Source organism: Euprymna scolopes, chromosome 7 (genome assembly GCF_053919585.1).
Source record: "Euprymna scolopes isolate OS-2025 chromosome 7, ASM5391958v1, whole genome shotgun sequence".
Taxonomy (NCBI): Eukaryota; Metazoa; Mollusca; class Cephalopoda; order Sepiida; family Sepiolidae; genus Euprymna; species Euprymna scolopes.
The window spans coordinates 113,007,736-113,031,099 of record NC_136488.1 but is presented as its reverse complement, the minus strand read 5'-3'; the positions used below and the strand labels follow the sequence as shown (position 1 = coordinate 113,031,099).

The window sequence follows — 23,364 nt, the reverse complement described above, 5'->3', positions numbered from 1 at the left end:
TTTTTAACTTTTATTAGTCGTTAGTGTCTGATCTTCCGTTTCCATTTCATCGAATCTGTTTTGGATGGAGTCTCTTGGTCTGAAAGTTGAGCGTGGTCTGTTTAAGAAATTTTAACTTCTTTGCTGGTTGGTAGTTTATTTTCTTTTCCTTCATGGGTGCTTTTTGGTGTCTTATTTTTTTTTTTAGTGAGAGGGATAGTTTCTTTGGATGTTATAACATTTTGGGGTTTAAGGGTCTTTTTGAGTTTAGTTTTGGTTTGGGAGTTTTGTTCTGTTTTGTAATCTTTATTTTCAATGTTGATTTGTTTTTTTTAAAACTTTTCCATTAGTTCATTGAGTAATTTCATAATATCTTCCGGTTTCATGTTTGATACGTTGCTTTTGTTGTTTGGTTATTTAGTCCAGTGGTACACTGTATGTTTTTTTTCAGAGTATTTTGTATTTTCGGCTAGATTACGAGCTCCATGGAAGGTTATATTTTTCGCATATTTTATTTTAGTAATTTCTTTTTCTTTCTTCCATTTGTCACACTCTTTGACAATCTGTACGAGTCATTTTCTCCACACCTCATGGATACTAGAGAACGTGTGCACCAATCTTGATGGTGTCCGTACCCTTGGCAGTTGTAACATTTGAGTGGGTTTGGTATGTATGGTTTGTTGTTTATTTTTTCATACCCTATTTTGATGTTTTGATTTGATGGGTGTTAAAAGTTAGGATGTAAGTGTTTGTATCGATAGTTTCACCATATATTTTAATTTGGATTCTTTTTACATCTATAACAATTTGGTTTCTCAAGTTAGTCTTGATTTCTTCCAAGGAGCACAGGGATAATTCTGAACTCCTGATCACTCATTTACTGGTATTCAGTGTTTTGTGGAGGTAGATTTTTACTTTTTGGTTGTTGAAAAGTGTCCATTTGAAGATTTCTATTATATAAAAATAGCCAAAAGGCTTTCTACTTCCATTAGCAGTGTGCTATTATTTAGTTTCTTGACCATTTTAGGTTTGATGTTTACAAATATTTTCTCCATTTAGAAAGGAGAAACTTTTGTTATTTCTAAAATAAGGAAGATTTTGATTTAGATTTCGGTTTTGGGATTCTGTTTTTGAATCTGAACTTGATTTACCTGAAATTTCAGTGTTTTTTTTTATGAGGCTTTTTATTTGACATTTACATATTTAAAATTCTTCATTTCTCTTGCTCCCCACCTGCCTCGGAGCCCTGTATGGGAAGTGTTGGGAGTGGTAGCAACGCAACAAGGATACAGGAGAAGTATACTCATTCTGTTGATGAATTCAAGCACCAGTGTTTCCTTTGTCTTTTCTAATTGCTTCATTTCTAGAAAAGATGTTAGTTTTCCAGCCGTGTTTTATCGATTCTTCATCAAGTTGATTGACCCTTCAGCCACCGCTTACTAAATTAGTTTATTGTCTAATATAGATAGTGTCAGAATATTTTCTTGTGTTTGTCTGATCTGGTACTAATCATGAGATTGGACCTATTCAACCGCCCGTCAGTCCAAGTAAGGGCCAAAGTGGTGGACATCTCATGTCCTAATAGAAACTTGAACATGATCTGCTCAACCACTAGGATCCTTCCTTAGGCATTACAGATTGCCACCCATGGTCAACAGGTGGCCCCATTAAGGGACTTTTACTTTCTGCAGGGGCGCAATTAATGTATTCTCATGCCCCACAGACAGGCCAAGCTTGCTTTTATTTTAAATATATTTAAAATTAATCTGTTAAGAGAAATTTTTTTTAATTATTAATACTAAAAAATTCTCATAGTTCATTTTCTTTTTCTTATCATGACTGGCCACAGGTGTAAAAAGCAGAAATGTTAAAATGTTTAAAAATCTCTAAAAAAAACTGAACTTCTTAGAGGTTTATTTTAAAGGCTTACCGGGGGTAGGGCTTGCAGGGTCATAAAATATGCTTAAATACATTTTAATTCATGCAAATTTTGTATTTATTATTACAAAACCAATATTATATTGAATATTATATTGAAAGATAGTCATGATTTCAAAAGTTAAATAAAAAAACAATGATATGGGTGACTAGAATTGGAACCAAAACATTTAGCGCTCCAGACAAGTCTCCTACCGATTGAGGAATAAAGCAAATATTTTAAAAGTTTTCTAAAGTTTTGCTCAAATGATAATTATAACTTCTATAACTTTTTAGGTTATAATTATCATTTGAACAAAACTTATCTCAGGTGGGTTTTATTATATACTAGCCTGGGTGCCCGGCGTTGTCCGGGTGTTTGGAGGTGTTAAAAAGAAAAAAAAAAAGTGGTAGTAGGCAGGCTCAAACCCGTGACACCAAGGCGGAAAAGAAAGTGAAAGAAAATCTGACGTCTTACCACTACTCTATGACGCAACCGAAAGTGTAAAGCGTTCAACGTAGTCAATCAAAAAGATGACTTGCAGAAATGGCATTGCTTTTAAACCTCCCACGAAGGTTGTTTTTAATGTTGGGAGGGAAAACCAGCTCCCCCCAACAAGGGGGTATTCTGGCAGTATCCAAATAGTAATTGTCTCAGTATGAAGGGTTTCTCTACATTAACCAAGGACCAATTACAGAACAGATACTACCCAGGTGAAGGCTGAGAGTTGGTGCTTGCATTTGAATAGTTTCGCTTTATTTATATGTAAAAGACAAACACTGGAGACAACAACACAGTGGGAATTTTTTAAAACTCGATCCAAAAAAAGATTGAGACAATGTCCGTTTGCGAATCTGAGATATTACAATCTAGGAAGTATGCGAAAACTTATGGAATTTAACAAACGCAAGAACCTCGACGCAAAAAGCTTTTCGTGGACATAAATGCGCGCACCCATTTTGCCTTTTATATATTAGACTATCGTGGGTGGCCAGCGTGGCCCAGGTGTTTTCGGTGTAAAAGAGAAAAAAAAGTTTTGGTAGGCAGGTAGGCTCGACCGTGAACCCTTGATGCAAAAGAAAGTGAAAAAAGCTGACATTTTACCGCTCAGCCATGACGGAACAGGAAGTGAAAGGCATTCTAATTCAACGATTAAAAAGTTCAGTGACAGGTGGATAAATTTAATGAGGTCAAACATCACGTGATAGGGGAAACTTAACTTTGGCTGCATGCCAGTTTTTTCGTTTCCCTCCAAGATGTTGGGGAAAACCAGCTACCCATAAAAAGGGAGGTGTCCAAATTAATAGCAATTGTCTGATATGACGAGTTTTATCTGCATTGATCAAAGCTAATTGCTTTTCTGGACGTCCCTGGCACTCGTGCCAGGGAGATTCATTTGTTACGGATTCAGTTTTGCTTATATACAGAAAAGTCAAACAAACACGCGAAGAGTAAAAATATTGCGAAAATAGCATGTAAAAGTCGCCCAAGTAAAAGATACACATAACCTCGTTTCGTGAAACGGAGATATTATAATCTAGGTAGTATATAAAAAGTTCTAAGAAACAAATCAACAGAAAAATACTTCATATGTTCTAATTGGATATAAAGCAAATCACTATTAAACAAATAAAATGTGATAATTTTGCTATTTATTTTTTATTATTCTAAACTTAGTTTCATGAGCCAAAAATAGAAGTAGCTCAAGGACAATTTTATTTTTAAGAACTCACAGAACATGGTTTTTAAAATTGTATTGCAATAAATTAAAATTTATATTTGAATGCAATATGAAATTTTAAATGTTCTTTTTTTTTTTTTTTTGATCCAAAAGAAATAAGTTAAATTTGAGAATTTACATTTGAATGCAGAATTTCATATTTGCTAGTAAATAAAAAAAAAGGTCAATATCATTTGGAAAATTGAAGACTGGCATCAGCTTCAATTATTTTTGGATTAGAGCATCTTCAAAATTAATGAAGCATATAAAGTCCTACATTAAGTAAAAAAGAAAAAATACTTACCGGTCAGCATTGGCCATTTTCTTGTCTATATCAGAGACGACAACAGACAGACCTTTCTCTGCCAACATTTTGAGAGCTTGGAGAGCAGCAGCATCACGAGAAGCCTCAAGAGTTGGTCCCGTGCCATAAAGAACCTGTGTGGGGTCAATGGACAATGACACCCGACTGTAACAGTCACTAGCAGCATTCTGAAACACAATTTGAAGGACAATTCTCGTTGAGTGAAATGAACATGACATTAAAAATATATAAATATTTTAAAATAAATTTTATAATTTTGAAAATTTGCATATAAATGGTAACTGCAATGTTTTTTTTATTTATGGCATATCACCCCTTTTGGAGTTATTTAATGCTGGGATGTAATAGCCAGAAGTGGTATTAAAGTGAACGCAAAAGATCAGAATTTAAATTCCTACTTCATGATTGCATGAATATCGATTAGATTACTCTGTTTGCTCAAAAAGTTTTGTTTTTAACAGGTCAATTCCACATAGCTAATTTTACAAATTGGAGTCTTGATCTGCGAAGAATTACTTCTATTTATTTTAGTATGAACATACAAAAAGGATTATCTCTATATATTAATAAAATTCGGACCACTTCAGTGTGTATTTCTTATATCAGTGTGTATTTCTTATTTGATTTTTATTAATCAAATATTGAAATAAAAATCCTATTTAATTACAAAAGGAAACCTATTTCACCTTATTCGTAAGCAAGTCAACAATTTTAATCTTTGCTTAATAATTGTACAAAAAAATAGAATACAAAGTAATTTAAGCAAATCATCTGGTTGAAATTATTAGAAAAATAAAGCAACATTACAATAAAATTTAATTTTTTAACTATTTGGTTGAATTAATAATTGAATGACCAAATGATACCCCAATTAAACTAGCAATACACATGAAAACATTGAAACTGCTTAAAATACCTCAATAACAGAGTTTGATGATATAAGAAAGAATTGTTAAAATCTGACTAAAAATAAGGAATTGTGCCTCACACGGTTGGATATTTTTCCCCTTTTTAAGACCACATGCATTTTATATTTTTCTGCTGCTTTTTCAGTAAAAATGTTATATCTTTGCTCAAACAATAAAATTTCTCATGAGTGTATTTTTGTGCAATAATCAGAATATCCACTGAAAATCTTCAGAAAATAATGGTTTTCAGGTAATCTGCAGTAATTGCATATGTTGCAATACCATAAAAATTTCATGAATCCATAAAAAAAAAAAGAAAAAAAGGGAATGTTGAAATGTATTTTATATACAAGAAACTGAAATCTGATATTAGGAATATTTAAAAATTAATATATTGCAAGATTTCTTTGATATTATTGGAGATAATTCCCTAAAATTACCCCCTCCACTATGTAGCAATACACATGAAAACAGTGAAATGGCTTAAAATATTTCAATATTGGTATCTATAGAAAGAGTTTGATGAGCTAAGAAAGAATATTTTTTAATTCTTTTAAATCCAATTAAAATTAAGGAAGTTATGGCTATTTTTGTGCCTCACACATTTGGATATTTTTCCCTCTTTAAGACCATATGCGTTTTGTCACATTTTTTACACTACTTTTTCAGTAAAAATGCTATATCTTTGGTAAAATATGATTAAGCAATGAAATTTACCATATAAGTGTATTTTTGTGCTAGGAATTAGAATATGCTACTGAAAATCTCCAAAAATTAATGGTTTCCAAATAATCTGCAGTAAATGCACATAAATATGCTGCAATTCCTTAAAAGTACCATGTATTCATTAAAAGAAAAGTTAAAGAACATAAAGCTGAATTGTAATGCATTTTATGTACAAATAACTGAAATCGAAATCTAGGATTGTTTAAAAATGAATATATTGCAATATTTCTTTGGTATTATTGTAGATTAATACCTTCTGTTAACCTCCCATCCCATCTGACCACCTCTCCAAAATATACGATTTTACCTTTGTAAATGTGAATACCTTAAAAAACTTTAATGAAAAATAAACAAGTATTATTTTAGAATTTAATGTAAAATGATTCCCCATTTTGAGCCATTCTAGCGTTTTAAGGCAGTTAACCATTTTTTTTTTTTCTATCGGAGATAAATCCTGTGTGCCTTTTTTTTTTTCTGAAGATGATTATGTTTGGTTTTAAGAGGGTCTTTGTGTAACTATAAGAGGGTGGGGAAGTTGCTACTCTGACTTTGGGTTAATGATAGAGCTAAGGAAAATTGTGTGGACATCCTGAAAACTTGATAGAAACAAAACAAAAACAATTTTAGAATTTAGAGTGGGAGTTAGTTTCACATAAATTTAATGTAAAATAATTCACCATTTCGAGACCATTCTAGCGTTTTAGGACAGTTGACTAATTCATTTTTTTATGGGTGATTTAAGGAAGGATTTTTTTTTAGACATATGTAGCTTACCAAGGAACATTGTTCGGTGAAGAGCTTGCCACTTAGACTTAGCGTTATTGTTAGGGCTAAAGGTTTTAAGAGGAGGAGGCTTGCCACTCGGTACCTAGGGTTAAAGGTAGAATTAAGAGTTATTTTTTTTTAAGGCATTTGACTCCCATATTTACAATTAGTGGGTCATAATTATTGGCCTTTGAAAATGTTATGCCTTAGATTTGGGACATCAAATTACTTTTAAATATGAAATTTATTTTTGTTTATTTGTCATAATTCTTAAGGGGTGTGAAACTTAAGAATTACGAAAAATAGACAAAAATAAATTTCATTTAAAACAAGTGACATCACTAACAGAAAATGTGACGCCTGGAAAACTTGTTAAGTATTTTTGCCCACTTATTTAAATATCAAAAACATTTTTTGCTAAAGCTAAGAAATTGTTCACAATTTTTGATAAATTTGGTTTTTATTTTCAACTAGTGGGAGTACCCGGCGTTACCCGAGTGTTTGGAGGTGTGCGTGCTCTTAAAAAAGGTAGTTAGGATCAAACCCGAAATCCTGAGGCGAAGTTGGAAAATAATAAAACAAAAGTTTTGGGAGGTGAGTATGAGGATCGAACCCGAACTCTTGAGGAAAGTGTGAAAAAACAACGTGCGACGTTAAGCACTGGGCAACCGGAACACACTAACGGAAACACGTTTGAATTTATTTAATTACTTAGAATTTGCAGGTGCACGTTTTAATGTCTTAATGAGGTTAATTTTGACTGCGGGGTTTTTATTTTTATTTTCCCAAGATGTTAGGGGGAGGGGACCAGCTCCCCTTGTCCAATTTGAATAGCAATTGTTGTCTGATATAAGGAAAATATTTCCACAATGATCAAAGCTGATTGCTTTCGGACATTTCTGGCGATGGCGACTGGAAAAATACTGCCAGAATTAGTGTCGCTTTTATTGTGGGAAAAAAGCCTAATCCACATGCGGCAAGTGAAGCAAATTGAATAGGCAGGCAAGATCCATTGTTAACTCAGAGATATGATTTATATGTGATATAAAAAGTTTGAAGAAGTTGTGAGCTGACCGAGTGCTTCTCGGAAAAAAACCTTTTACAGACATACACAAAAAGCGAACATACATACACACATTTTTGCTTTTATATATATAGACTAGCGGGGCGTGCCTGGCGTTGCCCGGGTGTTTAGAGGTGTGTGTGTGCTCGGGGGGAGGTAATCAAAACATAAGAATAAGCGAAGTAAATATTTTTAAATATTTTATCTATAAATATAAAAGCGAAAATGCATGTATGTATGTGTGTTCGCTTTTTCTGTGTGTCTACAAAAGGCTTCTTTCAGAGAAGCGGTCACTCGCTTCACAACTTTTAAAAACTTTTCATATCACATATAAATCATAATATCTCACAGTTAACGAAGCTCGCCTGTCTATTTAATTTGCTCGATTTCAGGAAGATAAAAATTCAATATTTGTCGCTCGCCGCATGTGGGTTAGTCTTTTTCTTATAACATCTTGGGGGAAAAAAAGCGTTCAGCAGTAAATGAAATCCCGCAGTCAAACTTGACCTCATTAACTCATTAAAAGAAGCACCTGCTAAATCCAAGTAATTAAATAAATTCAAACGCGTTTCTGTAAGCATGTCTCGGTGGGGCAATGGTTAACGTCGCACGTTTTTTTTTCTCCAACTTTGCCTCAACGGTTCGGGTTTGATCCTCATACTTACTTTTTTTTTACCCCCCCCCCCCCCCGCCGCCACACACACACACCTCCAAACATCCGGGCAACGCCAGGTACCCCTCGCTAAAAGCGAAAATGTGTGTATGCATGTTTGTATGTATGTTTGTATGTCTGCTAAAAACTTTTGACAGACAGAACAAAAATTCACAAACTTGGTCTCATATGAACGCCCCACCCTCCGGGCGACAAATATCGAAAAATTTGCCCAAAAGAACCATGAGAAGTGGGTCAGCTGATCGATTTTCTGCAGGGAAAAAAGTGACATTTTAACAATATTTATCATGTCACGTGATCCTGACGTAAGCAAGCTGTAATGGCGATATGTATATGAAAACATTGAATAGAGACTGTTGTTATCGATAAAAAAGACACATCATACACATCAAAATACAAAAATTTGACGTTAGGAAAACGTTACCAAAGTTATTAGCACGTTAAAAATAGTTAGATAAGATAGTTAAATGAGAAATAACAAGCCAAAAATGTGAAGTAAAAAAAAAATATGCTTACTAAAAATATTAACGATCAATGTTTTTACAAAAAAAAAAAAACAAAGCGAGACGCCAATTTCTTTTTTAGTACAGTAAGGAAGACGAAGTGAGAGAGAGATATCTCGACAGGAAACGAGATTCATTTTACTGTGTTTTAAAATGTAAATAAACATATCATATCCCAGGCCTATATCCTCCTTATTTTCGAGTAACGTTTGTTTCTACGAAAGATGAGACCGCTTGAATTCTAGGAACTGATACTACACTTTGATCTTAGCCAAAAGACCAAGTAAAAAAAAAAAAAGATGCGTATTATATATTTTTCGTTGAATTCTAAAGACCAAGTAAAAAAAAAAGATGCGTATTATATATTTTTCGTATATTAGCCTGAATTCTAAGAACAGATACTACACTTTGATCTTAACCAAAAGACCAAGTAAAAAAAAAAAAAAAAGATGCGTATTATATATTTTTTGCATATTAACTAATTCTATTTAGAGGGAGGAAGGTGAGAGGCATATTATGAGTTAGTGGGAGGAGGGGGCGAAAGACAAAACCGCTTTATTTCTAAGAACAGATACTACTCTTTGATCTTAGCCAAAAGACCAAGTAAAAAAAAAAGACGCATATTATATATTTTTCGTATATTAACTAATTCTATTTAGAGGAAGGAAGGTGAGAGGCATATGAGTTAGTGGAGCGAGGGGGTGAAAGACAAAACCGCTTTATTTCTAAGAACAGCCAAAAGACCAAGTAAAAAAAAAAGATGCGTATTGGATAAAATTGATGCATATATACGAGCAAAATACCCAGCATCGCCTGGAATAGTATGACATAGCTCTAGCACAACATATATACTAACTGATTACCCGGCATGGCATGGGATTGGAAGAATACTCAGCTACGCCATGGATTGGAAAAAATTGGTTGATATATGTACTAGCCAAATGCCCAGCGTCGCCCGGGATGGATTACATAGGTGGATATCTGTACTAGTAAAATACCCGGCATAGCCCAGGATGAGATAAAGTAGGTGTATATGCACTAGCAGAACCGGTGTTGACCGGGATTGTATGACATAGGTGGATGTGTACTAGCAGAATACAAAGTGTCACCTGGAATTGTATGACATAGGTGAAGTATAGGTCCGATTCGACAATTTTGAAGGTGCTTGTGCAGTATAGGTCCCATTTGATAATTTTGAAGGGGCTTGTGCAGTATAGGTCCAATTTGAAAAATTTAGAAGGTGCTTGCGCAGTATAGGTCCAATTTGAAAAATTTAGAAGGTGCTTGCGCAGTATATATGTTATAATATGCAAGTGACCTCCCTTGGATGTAGCTTCATTATCAGATTCTATTAGATTAATATACAATCATTGTTATAATATGCAAGTGACCTCCCTTGGTTGTAACTTCATTGTCGAATACCATTAGCTTTATATGCAATCAATGTAATATTATGCCAGTGAACGCTCTTGGATATCGCTTCCTAGCTGGATATTTGTACTAGCATAATACCCAGCATTGCCGGGGATTGTATAAGAAAGGTAGATATATGTACTAGCAAAATACCCGACATTGCCTGGGATTGGATGACATTGGTGGGATGTTTCCTAGGAGAATACCTGGGATAGGATCAGAGAAATTAGTAACATATCCAAGAATTATGAAAAATGAAGAAATGCGAATTATTTGTTGGTGTGTTTATAATGAAATAACATGCCAGACAATGTCACAAATAATTATTTTAGCAAAAGGAAAGGATATTATGTGGATTAAATTATAAAAAAACGATTGTTGAAATTAGTAACATATCCAAGAATTATGAAAAGTGATTAAATGTAAGTTATTTGATTGGTGTGTTTATAATGAAATTAACAGCCCAGATATAGTCTTAAAGTTAATATTTTATTATTTTAAAGTTCCAACCATCGCCCGACAAATATCGAAAAATTGGCCAGAAACATTAATTTCTTCACCCTAAAATCATCAGTTTTCTACAGGGAGGGGTCAGCAAAAACCGTCCTCTCATAACAAGTTCGCTTCTATGCATGCGTCATATGACGTCGGAACATGATTTACTATAAATATTTAAAAAACCGACACAATTTCGTCGACGTCATCTAAGCTCAGTTGCTTAGAGCGCGGCCTCATTATCTAAAGGTTTTGGGTTCGAATCGTGGTGTGAGATGTCTTTTTCTTTTTTTTTCAATTTTTTAAATTTTAATATTGAAACAGGGTTATTTAAGCTAGTTTTTAATTTTTTTTTATTTTTCACATTTTTTAAAGAAGTTTTTCTGTTTTATTTTTCCATCACATTCGCGTTTTCTTTTTTTGTTTTTCCCATTTTTACATTTAACATCGTTCGTTTGCCTTATTTCATTTTTTGTTGCGTCTGTTTTCGATTTTTTAAAGTTTTAACGTTTTTTTTTAAATATTTACTTCACTTATTCTTATGTTTGATTACCCCCCCTCCGCCCGAGCACACACACCTCTAAACACCCGGGCAACGCCGGGTAACCCCCCGCTAGTCTATATATATAAAAGCGAAAATGTGTGTATGTATGTGTGTTTGTATGTCCGCTAAAAACTTTCGACAGACAGAACAAAAATTAACAAACTTGGTATCATATTGAAGCTCCATCCTTCGCACGAAAAATATGAAAAATTGGCCAAAAATGTTAACTTTTCACCCTGAAATCCACAATTTTCTACAGGGGGGTCAACAAAAACTGTCCTCTCATGAAGAGATCGGTTCTACGCATGCGTCAGATGACGTCATGACCTGATTTAGTTTAAATAGTTGAAGAACTGACTAAATTTCATGTACGTCGTGTTAGGTCAGTTGGTTAGAGCATTGGGTCATTATCTAAACGCTTTGGGTTCGAAATTATTTAAGCCATTTTTCACGTAACGTTCATTTTTCTGCTTTTTTTTTTTTTACTTCGCTTATTCTTAGGTTTTTATTAACACCCACACCCCCGACCGACCACACACACCCAAAAACACCTGGGTACCCACCGATTTAATATCAAAAAAGGCTTATTTAAGCCATTTTTCACATGTTTTTTTTTGTTTTTAGTTTTAACGTTCATTTTTCTGTTTTCTTTTTTGTTTTTGTTTTTTCGATTTTTACATTTAACATCGTTCGTTTGCCGTACGTTAGTTTTTTTGTGTTTTTTTTCGAGGTTTTGATTATTATCAATATTAAAATCTAAAAAAAAAATTGAAAAAAAAGACACCTCACACCATGATTCGAACTTACAACCTTTAGATAATCAAGTGAGCTAAGACGATGTTGACGAAATTGGGTAGTTTTTTTTAATATTGAAACTAAATCATGTTCCGACATCATTTGCGCACGCGTAGAAGCAAACTTATCATGAGGACGGTTTTTGCTAGACCCTCCTTGTAGAAAACTGATGATTTTAGGGTGAAGGAATTAATGTTTTTGGCCAATTTTTCGATATTTGTGGGGCGAAGGTTCGAGCTTAAAAATGATACCTATGTGGCGAAAATCCGTGGCCCCTGTCAAAAGTTTTTTGCGACATACAAACACACACACACTCACACACATTTTGCCTTTTATATATATATATATATATATATATAGACTAGCGGGGGGGTAACCGGCATAGCCCGGGTGTTTGGAGGTGTGTGTGTTGGGAGGGGGGGGTAGATCAAAACAACACTGTTAAAAAAAAAAACGTTGGCCGAGTGTTTGGAGGTGTAAAAGAAAAAAAAACGTTTTAGTAGAAAGGTAGGCTTCAACTCCGAACCTTTGACGCGGAGGTGGAAAGGAAATGAAAAAAAAAAAAAATCTGCGACCTAACCATCTCGACCACGGGAATAGATGAGTTGATAAGAGTGTTAATTTGACGTTTATAAAGCGAAATTAACAGGTGCGAGAACGTTAAGTTGTGTGATGTATAACCTAGTTTTGCGCTGGAAGCCAGTTTCTGTTTTCCCTGCTACATGGAGATCAAAAAATATCTCGAAAATAGCTTGTAAAAGTCGGGTAAATCAAAGATAGCTGCGACCAGAGTTCCTTAGTCTTAGATATTATTTAGACAGCATATAAAAAGTTTTAAGAAGGAGTGAGCCAAGAATCACAGCGAAAAAAGCCTTTTGTAGACATACACAAAAAGCGAACACACATACATACATTTTTGCTTTTATATATATATAGACTAGCGGGGGGTACCCAATGTTGCCTGGGTGTTTGGAGGTGTGTGTGTGTATAAAAAAAAAAGAAAAGAAAAGTTTTAGTAGGAAGATAGGATCGAACACCGAAGCCTTGCCAACTACTTAACCATCTTGGCCATGAGTGAGAGAAATTGATTAGCGTGTTAAGTTAAGGGCTATAAAGTGAATCGGGGTAGTATTTCATTTACTGTGGGAGCACTTTTTTTATTTTTATTTTCCCAAGATGTTAGGGGGTGGGGGGACCAGCTCCCCATAAAAAGGGGATTGTCCAAATTGAATAGCAATAGTCTGATATAAGGAAAATATTTCCACATTGATCAAATCTGATTGCTTTCGGACATTTCCGGCGATCGCGACCGGAAAAATACCATCAGAATTAGTGTCGCTTTTATTATACGAAAAAACCTAATCCACATGTGGCGAGTGAAAAATGTTGAATATTTATCTTTTGAAAGTCGAGCAAATTAAATAGACAGGCGACCTCTGTTGTTAACTCGTATATATTATGATTTATATGTGATATAAAAAGTTTTAAGTTGTGAACCGACTGACCGCTTCTCGGAAAAAACCTTTCTTGGACATACACAAAAAGCGAAAATACATACACACACATTTTCGCTTTTATATTTATAGACTAGCGGGAGCATCCGGCGTTGCCTGAGTGTTTGGCAGTGTGTGTGGTTTTGGGTAAATCAAAACTCTGGAGGTGGGGTTAAAATAAAAAAAAAATTAGGTAAGTATGAGGATCGAACCCGAACCCTTGAGGCAAAGTTGGAAAAAAACATGTGCGATATTTTCGCTTTTATATATATAGACTAGTGGGGGGGGGGTACCCAGCATTGCCTGGATGTTTAGGGGTGTGTGTGTGTATGTTAAAAAAAAAAAAAAAGTTTTAGTAGGATGGTACGATTGAACTCCCAAAGCCTTGACGTGGAGATGGAAACAAAAGCCAACCGCTTTACCATCTCGGCCACGAGTGAGAGAAATTGATTAGCGTGTTAAGTTAAGAGGAGCGTTACGATGACGCAGCAGTATTTTATTTACTGCGGGGCAGCTTTTTGGGGTTTGTTTACTTTGTTTCTATGCGGGGCAGTTTTCGCTTCCCCAAGATGATGAGGGGGGGGGAGCAGCTCCTCATTTAAAGGGATTGTCCAAATTGAATAGCAATTTTCTGATCAAAGCTGCTTTCGGATATTTCCGGAAAAATGCAGCCAGAATTAGTTTCGCTTTTATTATACGAAAAAGCTTATGCGGCGATTCAAAAATGTTGAATATTTATCTTTTCAAAGTTGAGCAAATTAAATAGACAGGTGACCCCCATTGTTAACTGGTAGATATTATCATTTAGACGTGATATAAAAAGTTTTAAGAAGTGAGTCGACCAATCGCTTCTCGGAAAAAAGCCTTTCTCGGACATACACAAAAAGCGAACATACATACACACATTTTCGCTTTTATATTTATAGATATATACTAGGGAGGGGGTACCTGGCGCCCAGGTGTTTGGAGGTGTGTTTGTTTGTTTGTGTGTTTAACCAGCATATCAACCTCCTTTGGGTCATTTAATGCTGTATACAAGATTTAAATTTTTAATACTTTCAGAATCGATTTTCGCTGGGTATATTCAAGCAATGTTTTGGTATAGTTTTTTATTTGATGGTTTTTATATTTTATGGTAAAGATTTGATTGTTTTAAGAAATTTAGAATGATTTTAGGATTTTCTTTATCAAAGAGTTCTTGTAGCCTTGTAGTAGTGTTGACGAATTCGTGTGGTTGGTTGGTTGTTTTTGTTTTACGGCATATCAACCCTTTTCGGGTTATTTAATGCCGAATCCAAAGATTTTGAAGAAAAATATTTTTAATAGAATATATTTGTTGTTTTCACGTCAGTTTCCATTTAACCCATAGTTGGGACCCTAACAGGTACTACCACTCTGGGTCAGAGTGGACCTGGGAGCAATGGTAATTAAAGGGTGGCTTCACACTCCCCAAAGCCCACAAGCTGGGACCTCACCACTGGATATAGTTTAAGGTCATATCCAGGACCCCCATTGAGGGACTTTTACCCTCTGCAGGCGGGCAGTTGGCGTATTCTAATGCCCCACCGACAGGGCCAACGAATTCGTGTGAGAGTAGATGGAGAGTAGAAAGCGCATTGTGGATGTGTTATCAGCAGCTCCTGTTACTCTCGCTTCTCCTTATTTGTCCCTCAGTCCTCATTTTTTAATGGGTGATTTTTCTGACAAAGGGAGAAGAAAAAGCTGTTGGCAGTATTTTGCGCGAACAGTTGGCAGAGATGGCGGAAATTTTCTGTTTCTATGTCTATCCTAGTAGCTATGTCACTAATAAGGGTGCTGGAGGTACACGTTTTATCTGGGCTGACGTTATCCGCCTGATAGTCAGGGTCCCGAATCTTGGATTAACCACTAAGGAGGCTGTCCTATCAGCAGGTGACAAGTACTGGGGCTGCTGTATTGCTATTTGGTGAATGGATTCTGGACCATGCAGTAGTCTCTGGTGGGGCCTCTCGATGCCATGTTAGTGGGTAATTGTTACGGCTTTACCTTATGTTCTACAAAAAAAAAATAAATTCTTGGTTTCTTTTTCTCTCTTAGTTTCCTCTCTCTGTCCTGCTCTAAGTAAATCTGACGACCTAATTCACAAATTCCAAAATTCCATCATGACAAGTTTCAAGAAAAAATACACGATTAAACCCAGTTCTCCAACTTCCAACGTAGACCCCTACTACCATGTCTCCTTCTCCAACATCAGGGGTCTACGTTCTAACCTTCCAGAGGTTGAAACCCAATTACAGGAGACTAAACCAGACCTTTTATTTTTAAGCGAAACTAGCATTGGACAGGCTATTTCCCTAGAAAAGTTCGCAATTAAAGGATACTCTAACTTAACTTCTAAATCTGACCCCCAAGATTGCCATGGGCATGGAATATGTGCCTTTATTAAAGATGGCTTTCAATGTGGTAGGGACATCTCCAGAAAAGATCTTAACTTACCCTATATGTGCTTCCGGGTTGCACTAGCTCACACTACGGCATTTATATTTACTCTCTATCGCCCCACAACAGCGGAGTTACTATCTTTAAAAGCATATCTGAGAAAATTGACCACATCCTATCTGCTTATCCTTCAGCTAACATTCACGCATGTGGAGACTTCAATGTTCACAATATCGAATGGTTGACCCACTCAAATAAGACTGATGATGAGGGGAGGTTCTGTCATGATTTCTCCATTGCTTATGACCTCACTCAGATTGTTCACGAACCCACCCGTGTGCCCGACAATGACGGCCAGTATGCGAGTCTACTAGACCTTTTTCTCACAATTTGCCCTGAACTATGTTCAGTTTCTGCTCTGTCTTCTCTTGGATCTTCTGACCACTCTGTTGTATCAATTAAGATGAAAATGAAATGTAATAAGTCCCCAGACATACCTTTCCATCGTACAGTATATTGATACACTAAGGCTGACTGGGATAGCTTCCGTACATTTATATCGGATCTACCTCTGCGTTCCATGTTTAAAAAGGATGTGTCCTCTATAGTATCAGACCTGACGGAATGGTTAATTGTAGGTATAGACCGTTTTATACCCTCAAAAAAGTTTCAGAAAAAACCTAACAGCCAGCCAGGGTTCTCTCCAGAATGTGCTGCTGCCATTGCGCACAGAAATCACTTTTTCCACTGCTTCAAACGTAATAGATGTATGGAAACTAAAGCCGCTTTCAGGACTGCCAGTAACCATTGTAAGAAAGTAATAAAGAACGCAAGAGAGTTGTATGCTCAATCCGTCAAGTCCAAAGTGACTGAGCAGCGGCTTGGTTCCCACCAGTTTTGGAAAATAGCAAACAGAATCCTGAACAGAAGCGTGTGTTCTATCTCAACTATCATCAATGGACCTGAGGTAATCTCGTCAGCATCAGACAAAGCCAAACTCTTTGCCACGAACTTTGCAGCTAATTCTACCCTTTGCGACCAAGGCTGCCAACCCCCAATATTTCCTCCTGTATCAGAAAACACACCATGTGATATACGTATATCTGTACGTGATGTTGCCAAGCTAATCAAAAACCTTGATTCCAGTAAAGCAACTGGCCCTGACAGTATTCCAATTATAGTACTCAAAAAACTTCAACCAGAACTAGCGCCCATACTTGCAAAACTGTTTAAACATTGTCTTAAGGAGAATTGCTTCCCATCACCCTGGAAAATTTCATCAGTAGGCCCTGTATTTAAGAATTCAGGTGATCGCCCATCCCCCTCTCAGTACAGGCCAATAAGTCTCCTGTGTGTCATGAGTAAGTTGCTGGAATCTGTGTTAAATACAGAAGTAATCAACCATCTCAACAAAAATAATCTTAGTGACACTCAATATGGTTTCCGTTCTGCTAGATGTACAGCTGATGTGCTTACAGTTATATCTCATAGGATTAGCAAATCTCTCGAGGCAACCTTTCTAGGGCAATTGCTCTTGACATATCTAAGGCCTTTGATAGGGTATGGCATAAAGCTTTACTTCACAAGATCTCCAGCTACGGTATAGCTGAAAATGTCTTCTCAATTATTAAATCATTTCTTTCTAATAGGTTCATAAGAGTAGTAGAGGGGCAAAAATCAGAAGCTCACAGTATTAATGCTGGTGTCCCTCAGGGGTCCATCCTGGGCCCAACTCTTTTCCTGATCTACATTAATGATCTTCCAAATCACATCCTTACATCATTTGTAGACATTTATGCTGATGACACTACCATTTATGGTAGCACATCTAAGACAATAAACGACCAAGTTCTCTCCGATTCTCTCTCCTCTGATCTTGAGCACGTGGTAAAATGGGGAAAGGAGTGGCTGGTTACTTTTAATGCATCTAAAACCAAGCTTCTCTCTTTACATCATCAACATTCTGATTCACATCTGGCATCAATTGAAATGAATGGCTCTCGTCTTCAGGAGGCCTCAAGTTTTGACAAGCTTCTTGGCTTGACCATTACTCCTGATCTTAAATGGAACACGTACATCAAATCTGTTGCCAAGGCCGCTGGAAAAATGGTGGGATCTTTCTATCGATCCAGTAAATATCTCACTGCTGATGCAATTCTCTATCTATATAAGAGCCAGGTACGTCCAAGGATAGAATACTGTTGCCACATCTGGGCAGGAGCTGCTAGAAAGGACTTGGCCTGCCTTGATAGAGTTCAAAATAGACTGCATAGCCCCGTAGGAGATGTCCATTTCTCTTCCCTGCAACCTCTATCTCACAGAAGAGATGTTTGAGTTTGTCTCTGATGTATCGTTATTTTCATGGAAAGTGTTCGACTGAGCTTCAGTCTATGGCCCCCCCCCCTCGCCAAACTTTCACAAAAAACCCTCATCTAGCTGAAAACACTATCAATAATTCCCCCCACCCTTTATCTGTGCCTAAACCTAAACGTAGAGTCCATGAGCAAAGCTTCTTTCTTAGAACTGCACCCCTGTAGAATTGTCTTCCGTTTTCCTGCTTTCTGGCTGACTACAATATGGTTGTCTTCAAGTCTAACGTAAATAAGTTCTTGATGAGCCGTTCCATATAAGTTAACAAATTTACCGAATTTTCATTAGTAATGATTACTATATTGTTCAATTTCTACTGTACACTCTTTAACCCTTATACTTGAGTGGCCCCTTGGCCTTGATAATGTGGTGATGCCTGTGTAAAAAAAAAAAAAAAAAAAAAAGATAATGACAGTCAAGTAAAAAGTGTTTCACTGTGTAAAGTTCATGACATGGTATACATTTGGGAGGTTCTTCACTTTTTAGTAGGTGGGAGTGAGTTATGTATGTGTGTCCTATCCGGATACGTGATAAGACTACTTCTTCACGTGATTTTCTGATATCTAGGGTTTTTTTTTAAGTATAGGGGTAATTTGGAAGAGTTTGTTGTTTGGCAATTTTTCCAATTTTCTTGCCATTTCTTTGTGATGAAAAATGTTTATTGAATGTTTGTAATTCATATATGGAACCTTTAGGTCGTTTATTTGTAGTTTTAAGGAATTTTTGGCCATCATGTCAGCTTTATCATTTCCGCGGAAACCGTAGTGACTGGGAATCCAACAAAAGAAAGTTTTGTGTTGCATGATAGAATGGATCCTTTGCAACAGTTTGATGAGTAGGGGATTGTTTAATTTTTGATTTTTTATTACTTCTAATATTGATAATGAGTCTACAAATATTATAAAGATTTTGGAGTTTTGGTTGGTGATAATATCTAGAGCCAGGTTTATGGCTGTAATTTAATGTGTGTCCAATTTGAGTAAGAATCCAGAATGTTTAATTTTTCTCTATAGTCTGAGGGGTGAGTATTGGATTTAGAATATATTGTCAGGTCTAGTATGACTTTAGGTTGATTTAACAGCCAGGGTGGGAGTTCTGGGAGATTTTCCTCGTGGATGCTGGTTTGATCTATTGAGTTGTCTGGAAGTGGTTTTATTGTTTCTTCTATGTAGAAACCAAAGGGCTTAATTGCATTTTCTTTTTGTTTGAATAGATGTGTGCAGTTGGGATTGAAAGTGCATTGATAGGCAGAATTTTTGGGGTTTGATTTTAGTTTTAGATAATATTGTAAGCCTAATTTTTCACGTCTCAAGAGGTTCATAGGCTTCAGCATATAAGCTTTCTATCGGAGAGGTTTTGAATGTGCCCAGGGCAGGTCTTAATCCTGTGTGATGGATAGAATCTAGAGTTTTAAGTTAACTTTTTCTTGTTAAACCATATATGAAGCTTCCATTATCTAGTTTGGCTCTTATCAGGGTTCTATATAATTTTAGGAGTGATGAGCAGTCTGATCCTCAATCAATATTTGCTATAACCCTTAATAGTTGTAGAGTCTTGAAACATTTTTGTTTTAAATATTTTAAGGGAGGGATGAAGGAGAGTTTTTTTTATCAAAATTAAGTCCCAAACCTTTATGTAGAGCAGCTATTTCGATTTTTGATCCTTTTAGATTGAGAATAGGGTCATTGTGCATGTTTCTATGATTACAGAAATGGACACAGTTTTGGTTGTTGAAAATTTAAAGCCATTTTCTGTCGTCCATTGTGTTAGTTTGTTTATGCACATTTGTAGTTGGCATTCTGAAGTATGAATATTTTTGGATCTATGGCAGATTACAAGGTCATCCACATATAAGGAGCCATTTATCTCATTGTTTAGACAATTTACAATATTATTAACTTTTATATTAAATAGCGTAACTGATAAAATGCATCCTTATGGGACTCCTTCTTCCTGTATTTTTGTGTCTGATAGGGTGGGTCCGATTCTTACTTTAAAGCTTCTATCAGATAGAAAATCTTTTATCAGTATGGGTAGTTTGCCCTTTAATCCAAGGTTGTAAAGGTCTTTTATTATACCCTGTCGCCATGTTGTATCATATGCCTTTTCTAAATCAAAAAAGATAGCCATTGCATGTTCTTTTTTAATGAATGCTTCTTTGATAAAGGTCTCCAATTGGACTATGACATTGTTCCTCTTTTGTTTCTAAAACCACTTTGTAGGTTGGCAATTGAGTCGTCCATTTCCAGATACCAATTCAGTTGTTTATTTATCATTCTTTCAAATGTTTTGCAGAGACAACTTGTCAATGCAATTGGTCTGAAATATTATGGATCTGAATTGTCTTTCTCTGGTTTAGGGATGGGGATTACGATAGCATGTTTCCAGCTATTGTGTAGTTTTCCCTTGAACCATATTTTGTTGAGCATGTTTAAAAGATGTGTTATAGATTTGGAAGGAAGTTGTTTCAGAAACTCATAATGTATCGCATCCGCCCCAGTAGCTATATTATGTGCTTCGTTTATGGCTTTTAAGAGTTCATTTTTAGTAAAAGGATAGTTGTATTCTTCTTTGTTGTTTGAGTTGAAATTTTATTTATCTTTTTTTCTGTATCTTGTTTTGTCTTTTGGAAGGATTGACTTTGGAGGAATTGTTTTGAAAGGTCTCAGCAAGAAGATTTGCATATTTTTTGTCTCCGTTATTTTGATGTTGTTTTGTAGGAGATGATTTAGAGGGAAGGGTGAGTTTTTGCCCGAAATTTTCCTTACCATGTTCCACACTTGTTTGGGGTTTGTATTCGAGTTTATTTTATTTATATAATCTTTCCATGATGTTCTTTTTGCTTCTCTAATAACTTTACGAGCCATTGCTCCTTTTTTCTTAAAAAGTTTTAAATTGTTCTTTGTTGGTTGGGAGTTGAATTTTCGTAAGGCAGCTTTACATTGACGAATTGCTTTTTGGCATTCGTTGTTAAACCAGGGTCTTTGTTGTTAGTTCTGCTACTTTTAGGTATGCATGCATGTGCAATGGCTAGTAAAGTTTTAGAGAAGTATTCTATGAATTTATTTGGGTTTTCTTCCTCTGAGAGTTTTTGTTGGCATTTTTTTTTTATATTCCTCCCAATTTGCCTTTTTTATTTTCCATTGGGAGAGATGGATTTTTGTTTCTTTTAGATTTGTTAAAAATCACTGGAAAATGGTCGCTACCCCATGAATCTTCTAGAACCTTCCAGTTATAGTCCATGAGGATAGTAGGGTCACACAAAGATAAATCTAATGCTGAGTAGATGCCTGAAGCGGGAAGAAGGTATGTGTTGGATTTATTGTTTAATATACACAAGTCATTGTCGTTAATAATTTTTTCAAGATTCTTCCCTTTCCTATCCGAGTCTGCAGATCCCCATATGTGACTATTAAAATCACCTAACAGTAAGAAGGGTTTGGGTAACTGATTTATTATTTTGTTCAGCTCTGCTTCGTTTATTGGATCCTGGGGTGCAATTATTTATAGTTCTGTGTAGTGTGGCTACTGCAGCAATGGCTTGAATATTAATGTTTAGATCTATTTTGCTTTGTGGGATATTATTTCTAATAAGTATAGATACTCCTCCAGAGGCTCTCTGTTGGGTATTGTGGATGTGGTTGTATTGTTTGTAGTTTTTTTATATTTTATCTTCAGCTTTTAAAAAGGTTTCTGGGAGACATATGATGGTTGGTTGATGGTTTGAAATAAGTCAGTTCCATTGGATGATTTTTTGGGTCATGATTAGATTTTATGTATTTGTTTTTGACTTTTGTTAGTCGGTGTCTGATCTTCGATCTTCGTGTCCATTTCCTCAAATCTGTTTTGGATTGAGTCTCTTGGTTGTTTCTGTGGGTGTTGTAGCACTTTGGGGTTTTGTGGGTCTTTTGGGTTGAGTTTTGGTTTGAGAGTTCAGTTTTGTAATCTTTATTTTCATTGTTGATTTGTTTTATAGCTTTTTTGAATTCTTCCATTAGTTCCCTTACTTCATTGAGTAATTTCATAATGTCTTCTGGTTTGATGTTTAATAGGTTTGATTTGCTGTTTGGTTATTTGGTCCAGTGGTATGCTGCATGTTTTTTTTTTGTTATTTCTGAGTATTTTATATTTCCAGCTAGGTTACGAGCTTCTTGGAAGGTTATATTTTTTGTATATTTTATTTTAATTTCTTTTTCTTTCTTCCATTTGTCGCATTCTTTTGAATTTGCACTATGGCCTTTTTGGCAGTTGAATATTAATGTTTAGATCTATTTTGCTTTTTTATTTTCCATTGGGAGAGATGGATTTTTGTTTCTTTTGGATCTTTTTGGCAATCTGTGTGGGTTTCGTTTTCTCCACACCTCATGCATACTGGAGAGCGTGTGCACCGGTCTCGATGGTGTCTGTAGTTTTGATAACTGTAGCATCTGAGAGGGTTTGGTATGTACGGTTCTATATTTATTTTTTCATATCCTATTTTGATGTTACTTGGGATTTGATGGGTATTATAAAGGTTAGAATATAGGAGTTTGTATCGATGGTTTCACCATATTTTTTTAATTTGGATCCTTTTTACATCGGTAACGTTTTGATTTTTTAGGTTAATTTTAATTTCTTCCAAGGAGCACAGTGATAGTTCTGAACGCCTGATTACTCCTTTACTAGTATTCAACGTTTTGTGGGGATAGATTTTTACTTTTTGGTTATTAAAAAGTCTCCATTTAAAGATTTCTGTGATATGCTTTTGGCTTTCTATTTCCACTAGTAGTGTGCCGTTATTTAGTTTTTTGACCATTTTTGGTTTGATACTTGAGAAAATTTTCTCTGTTTTGAAGGGAGACACTTTTGTTATCTGTTCTCCTTCAGTTGCTTCAATAATTATGAAAAAAGGTAGATTTTGAACGAGATTTTGGTTTTGTGATTCAGTTTCTGAATCTGAACTAGATTTGTCTGAAACTTCACAAGGGTTTCTTTGTTGAGGCTTTTTATTTGCCATTTAAATATTTTGAATTTTTCATTTCTTCTGCTCCCCACCCGCCTCGGAGCCCTATTTGGGAAGTGTTGGGGGGGGACCCATTCACCCCACCACACCAAGGATACAGGAGAAGTATATTCTTCCTGCTGATGGACTCAAGCACCCGTGTTTCCTTCGTCTTTTCTAATGGCCTCATTTCTAGAAAAGATGTTAGTTTTCCAGCAGTGTTTTATTCATTCTTCAGCAAATTGATTGACCCTCCAGCCACCGCTTACTAAATC

The 23,364-nt window shown here is 35.6% G+C and overlaps 1 protein-coding gene across 1 annotated transcript in view; it reads right to left on the bottom strand.

The window, feature by feature from the left end:
* The window catches only part of LOC145280332 (double-stranded RNA-binding protein Staufen homolog), a 263,575-nt gene that overhangs the window by 8,402 nt on the left and 231,809 nt on the right, over positions 1-23,364 (bottom strand). The window contains exon 14 of the mRNA XM_080132102.1: positions 3,922-4,109. Coding sequence (XP_079988228.1) covers positions 3,922-4,109 — 188 coding nt within the window. The remainder of the gene's footprint in view (positions 1-3,921; positions 4,110-23,364) is intronic.